Below are 6,716 nucleotides of genomic sequence, written 5' to 3'. Positions count from 1 at the left end.
GGGGGGGTCAGGTCCAAACTGAATCCTGGGTGAGTGACTCACAAACACGACCTTTAACCCCGCAGGAGACGTGGCTCACGTGTCCCTGCATCTTTTCAGAACCACAGATAGCAAGCGGTGCGCAGACGTCCCTCGTTAAGACGATGGATTCAACAGTTTGTTGTTTTTCTGGAGCGGACGTGAACAGAGAATGTGAGTAAACCTAAATGTTTTTAGTGTAAGATGTTCTAGTAGGTAGGAGTTACACCGTGGAGAAGAACGGATGTAGTTCTGTCTTTGGTGCGAGGCAGCGCAGAGTGACGGATCCTGACGAGCAGAGGGAGAAATTTTAAAACCACCAGGCTCAAGGGCAGAGCCAGGGGGGACACCATAGATTAATCTTTAATCCCCCCAATCATTTAAGGCAGGGGTTTGCAATCTTGACGATCCAAAGAGCCATTTCTGTCTCTTCGTTCACTAAATTAAAATGTCCGGAGCCACAAGACCTGCTCCAACTGTGAGTATCAAGTGGTGGCCCATGGGCCACTTTACGTTCGTTGGAGGCGTTTCAGGCCAGTAGGAGCGGCATAATAAAACTAAATATATCTGATTTTTAACACAGATATTTTTAAGTATGCAGGTTTAGAGATTTTTTTATTATTATTTTGGAAAAAATATGTATCCTACTTTAAAGAAACAAAGCCTAAAGTTAAAGTATGTTTTACTGCTTGTATTAGTACTAGTATTCAGAAATTAGCTAAATAAATGACATGAAACCATTAAAACCAGCAGTGGTTTGTTGGTTTTGGTCAAAGTTTGACGGAGCCGCTGCAGAGGAACCACAGGGCCACATGTGGCTCCACAGGATGCAGACCCCTGATTTAAGGAAACTATCATTTTAAGCAACATACAAACTGGACAGAAGTGTTTCCACCAGTAAGGGTGGCCGGTTTAAGTATATACGGCGTCAGCCATCTTGGATTTGGACGTAGTAATCAATTTTTGGTGTTGACTTTTTTCCATCTAGATGCAGCCACACCAAAATGAAAGTCGCTACCTCACAGGACGCACAGAGGGACTGTATTTACGACCCCTCCTTTTATTTTTTTTAAGGTTTTCTGTTCAACAGTTTCAACCCATGACAGAAAAAGTTGGCGTCTGAGAGTTCAACTTTGCAGCAAGTCAGTGTTTTATGAACACATCAATCCTGCAGAAGAACAAAGTTCCTCTTTCTGTGAATCTCGGCTCTTTTCAACAAACGGTCCGTTCAGGAAGGATCAGAAGAAATTCAACCGCACCGTTGGTTTTGGTCTTTGTGCGTCGACTGGAAAAATAAAACCCGTCAGACGGAGCGATTTTCCAGCTGCGACAACGTTCGGGTTCACGTCTTCGCTCAGATTTTGATCTGGGGGAACCAAACGCTCCGAGTGGAACCAACCGATAAATCGGACCGTGTTCAGTTTATTATGACGGCGGAGGTTTTGTGCTGCAGGTGGAATAGAAGCGGGTCGGTTTGCAGGGTTCTGATGAAGACGCAGGAACAGAACGTGAGCAGAACTTCCAGCTGGCAGCTCCCGAGCTCTTCGGGGGAGTTGTGAGGCGCGGTTTGGGCCGGGATCAAACCCGGACCCACGTCAGCTCCTAAACCACATAAACTGACGGAGAACAAAGAGACCACAGAGAGAGAACCCTCCGGCACCGCCAGAACATTCCTGCGCCGGGTCCAAGATGAAAATTACACTTGAACATTCTTCTGAATCATAAAAAATAATATTCTTTCATTCATTGTTTGTTTATTGTTCATATTTATCAGATCAATCACTTTGAGTCGAATCGTTTTAATTTTATTCAGATTATAAAAAAACAGCTCAGATTTGAGGAGAATCCCCGTTTTGTTTTGAAGTTGAGCTCTTCGAGCTGCCAGCTAACAAACGCATAAAAAACATTTAAGCTTTTATTTATGTTCCAGAAGCTGCAGGCTCAGGTGCAGCCAGGTCACCGGAGCCTGCTGCAAAGCATTGTGGGAGTTGTAGTGAGGTTTAGTAAAGCTGCAGCGTTGGAAACACGAGACGACAGGTGAAGGGAAGGACAGAACGGAAACAGACGAGCAGTTTGAGAAACAAAAATAAACAAACAAAAAAAGGTGGAAAAAGAAGAACTAAATAAAGAAAAGCTGAAGCGACGCAGCCGCAGTAAAAAGCAATAGACTTCAAGCCAGTTACTGAGGTGAGCTGCTGGCAGCCAGCGTGCTGATCCGGGACCGTGAGGTGAAACATGCAGGTTTCATTCCTGGGGGGGACGTTAGTGGGATGATTTGATTTGAGTGATTGTGCAACATGAGGTTCCTCTGAAGTGATGGGTGTGGTTTGTGTTGGGGGGGTGCAGGCAGCCGTCTCCAGGACCTCCGGCACCGGTTCTGTTGAGACTGGGCTGCGGCTCTCGCTCCGTTTTGTCTGAGGAGGTTTAGAACGACGTCATCGTGCGTCAGAACGCCTGCTGGAACATTTCTGAGGATTCTGAAAACAAGCTCGGCGTGCGTCTGAAGCGCCAAAGCTGCAGACGTTTTAACGTGTAAACAAACATGTAAACAAACATGTAAACAAACATGTAAACATGTTTTCACAGGTAGATCAGCCGCACCTTTAGTCTTTCCTTCATCCATTGTTTTCTGATGGACATGTATATTTTTACTCACTACAGAACATTATAGAACGGGTCGAGTCGCATCATTGTTACAAACGTGGGTGGCACCTAGGCCTGTCACGATAACAAACGTTAGTGGGCGAATGTCTCAGAAATTATTGCGATAAACGATAATATGTTTGAAATTTGACAATAATTAGTAATTACTGTCAAATTTAAGAAGAAATGTTTAATTTGTTTTGCATGTAGTACATTTTTTGACCACTGGATGGCAGTATAAGACCGTCTGAAGTGAAGGATGGATAGCGAGGGAGTGAGCGGCGTGTCTCTAAGAAAAATGGGAGGGAGGCCCGTTGACGTGACATGGGCTGTCTCTCTTTGGTTCTCAAAATGGCGGATGCGCAGTGCGGTTTGAGAGCTTTAGCATAGCATTTTTCTCACAAAGCTTTTAATAAAAAAAAATAAAAAAAAACAGTAAACAAGTTCTCAGCTTCTTTTTGTAGAGAAAAACAACTTTTTACACGAAGGCACGGGTTTCAACCGGGAATTTTGGCGCTTTGACAAGACGGAGGTTTATCCCTCGAGGTCGGCGTCTTAGCTTAGCTCGTAGCTTAGCTTCTTTTAACGATCCAAAAACGCGATTAAAATTAAAACGGACTTTTAAAGAGAAAAGAGAAGAGCACCGGAGGTGAGCCTTCTGTCATCCAGTGTCTTCAGTAGAAAGAGAGAGACACGAAGAAACGATAAAGCCGATAAATAAAAACGAGGTTGATAATTTTCATTTATTTAATTGATTTATTGTTTATCGAGACAGGCCTAGTGGCACCGTTTCTAAAAAATGTCTTATGCCACACGAAAATTATGTATTAGTAGCTAAACGCTAACAGATCGAGATTTTAGTTCAACTGTTAACGTGCGAGGCGGCGGGCGACATGCAAACCTTTGTGGAACAGTTATTTTGTTTATATACAAAACTTTATTGTTTATACGACTTTTCTTTTCCCTTTTCCGTCACTCTTCAGTTTGGAAGACTTTCAAAGAGATGTCAATTGTCCGTAACTTTTCCATTTAATGTTAAAACATTTGACTTTAAGATGAAAATGAGTTTTAGATGAGTCAGAGTTTTGGAAAATAAAAACGAGCGTCGGACGTTTTCACTTGGAGCCTCTGAACCGTTTAAACAACCTCAGACAAACCGGAGCGTCTCTGCGAGGCCTTCATGAAATGATTTCTGATCGATGAGCGTGAGGAGCTTCTTCCCTTTAAAGCCAACACCGATAAGCAGAGCCACGGGAGAGGAAGTAGATGTGGGGGGGCAGGCTGGCAGCACGCCTCGCCCCCCGCCTCCATCCCAAGCAGCAACCAACCAGGCAGAAAGTAGGCGGCGAGCGACAACACCAACAGTACTATGATCAGCTCTGATGGGACTCAATCGGCTGGGGGGGAGGGGGGGGGGGCTGATTATCGATTGCTTTTTTCTGTTTGAAGAGGGAGAACGAACGGAGACAAATAAATTACAGGGAGAAGGAGGCGTTCAGAGACAAAACGAAGACAATCTGATTGGCTTGAGAGATGGAGGGATTCCCACATGGAGTAAACGGGTGGAGGATCTAACCGGACCGAACAGAACCGGGACAACCGGACCGAACAGAACCGGGACAAACACTGAAAAGAGGAAAACGCTGGAAATAAGAGTTCAGAACCCTTTTCTAAAAGGAGGTAAGCAGGAAGTGAAGAAATGAGCGGGTGAGAGGGAGGTCTGGGAGTTTTAGCGGGCGCCGTGGCGAGCCTGACTCCGCCCCTCTCTCCGGTTCTACCTTTATGGCCTCCTGGGGGGACGGAGCTGGGTTTGGCAGGAAGGGGGGGGCCTGTACTGTTGGAGTTGTTGGCCGGCGGTTGGTACGAGCCAGACAGGAAGATGCCGTCGGAAAGCGGGCGGGGCTTGCGAGCAGTGGGCGGCGGCTGAGGCCTGTTGTGACCGTGCGAGGCGGAGCCCGGGAGGTCGCCGTACGACTTCCGGGTCGCCGACAGCTTGGCCTGACCTGACTGACCGCCGCCGCTCCCTGCCGTGTTGGCTTCCTCGTCGTCTTCCTCGTCGCCCGCGTAGGACACCAGCATGGCGGTGTAGAGCGTGTCGGGGGAGATGACCTGTGTTTTGAGGTAGGAGGTGTTTCTCTGTGGTGGGGGTGGGGGGGTGTTAGTAGGGTTGCTGGGGGCGGGAGGTTGGTAGTCCCTGGGCAGCGGGGGCCGATACAGACCAGTCGGCTCGTCGGGCGTCAGCAGCTTCCTCTCGGCGTCCTCGTGCTGCTGCCGCCGCCGCCGCTCCGCCTCCAGGCGGGTGTAGTACTCCTCCTCCTGTCTCCTCTGAGAGGGGGGGGGGACAACCTGTTAGTACGCTCCACTCTGACTGGAGCTGATTGGCTCCCACCAACACTGGACAGGAACTAGCTAAGCAGCTACAGGCTAACCTGGGGAACTAACCAACTAAGTAACCAACTGATCCGACACAAACTGATCCTGAAACCAGCGCCGGCAGAACTTCCTGTTCCGCTCAAATGTCTCAGAACCCGAAGTTCAACAGCTGAGCCTCAGAGAACTTCGGCCGTTTCAAGAAACGAGCAGAAACAAACTCAAACTGCTGATTTTCTACACAAAGTTCGATCCAATCAGTTGTTTTCACTCTGACCTGCAGAAACAGTTCGAGTGAGTTCATGTTTGTTTTTGTGCGTTCTTCTTATTCCTTCAGGTTCAGGTCGAGAGATTCTGTGCAAAAGTCTTCAGCCAGTCCAATCTTTCCACTCATAGAGCCAGATGTTTTTAAATGTCTTGAAGGTGATTTTAAAAAAACGTTTTCTTTTCAGTAGATGGACGCAAAACTAATTTAGGGAAACTGGACAGATGGAAAGAAAACTGTCCAGGTGAGTCAGGACCAGAGAGGTGCACCAACCATCAGCTGATCTCTGCAGGAAACGTCCCGTTGGAGCTCAAGTACTCGTTTCAATTCGTTAAATCGTTTTATTGTTGCAACTAAAAACTTGAACAGAAGAACATATTTGTAATAAAATGTCTAAAGACATCATTTCTAACAGATTCTGTCGTCTGTTAAATGTAGAAACAAACTTGGGTCCATCTTTTCAGACGAGGAGTTTTTATATATGTGAATAATTCAAAATGTTGAGACTTTTAAAACTTTCAGTGGACAGAAAAAGTCAAACTAATTCACTTTTTCTTTACATTTCCTCACTCAATATCAATTAATTCTGGCTCCTTTCAGACTGAAGTACAAAACAAAGAGAAATAAATGTAAAATAATTTGTTCTGTCAAGTTTTGTGTGAGGAGATTCTTTAATTTTAATAAACCAACCTATGAAATGGAAACAGGAATATTGTTTAATAAATCAGTCTATGTAGCAGCAGATATTTTAAGATGAAGCCAAACGTTTACTTATTAGAGCTTAAACTTCAGAACGTCAACTTTAATTTAGCTGCTGTTGTCTGAAGATTTCAATCTGCAGCAACAAGTTCTTATGGAGCATTTTTTTTAAAGTATAACACAAATTTAAAATAAAAGTTAAAAAAGCAACAATTTAGAATGTTTGTCTTAACGATGGACAAAAACTAACTAAATAAATAATAAAATATAATCACATAAATTATGTAATCTTAATATTTTAAGTTGTTAATAAATAAATAAAAAAAATAGAGATCGTCCGAGTGTTTCAGCTCCAACGTTGTTCGAGACGACACTTTAGTTTATTATTTATTAAAGCATTTATTCACAATTCTAGATCAGCTTCTGTCTTGAATGAAACCGGAGGACAGTTTGACTGACGAGGCCACTGAACGGGATCTTTGCATCACTGGAAAATCTAAAAACTTATTTTTTCACATGTATATTAAAACATATTTAAATCAGTTGATTCATAACTTTTTTTAAAAATAATCTACAAAGACCAACTGGACAAAACAAAGAGTTTGGCTTCAGGAACAACAGATCTGACTTGAACTGCAGCTTCCTGCTCTTTGTCGTTGAGCTGGATCTATACGAGCTGGATCTATACGAGCTGGATCTATACGAGCTGGATCTATACGAG

General features: G+C 44.4%; 1 protein-coding gene across 1 annotated transcript in view; it reads right to left on the bottom strand.

The window, feature by feature from the left end:
- Positions 1-6,716, bottom strand: part of afdna (afadin, adherens junction formation factor a) — a gene marked incomplete in the record, with an annotated part of 118,927 nt that overhangs the window by 2,667 nt on the left and 109,544 nt on the right. Inside the window, 1 exon segment of the mRNA XM_037685954.1 lies at positions 4,440-4,986. Coding sequence (XP_037541882.1) covers positions 4,440-4,986 — 547 coding nt within the window.

Source organism: Nematolebias whitei, chromosome 12, assembly GCF_014905685.2.
Source record: "Nematolebias whitei isolate Nwh7 chromosome 12, NemWhi1, whole genome shotgun sequence".
In the NCBI taxonomy this organism is placed as follows: Eukaryota; Metazoa; Chordata; class Actinopteri; order Cyprinodontiformes; family Rivulidae; genus Nematolebias; species Nematolebias whitei.
This window is presented reverse-complemented; position numbering and strand designations above follow the sequence as displayed.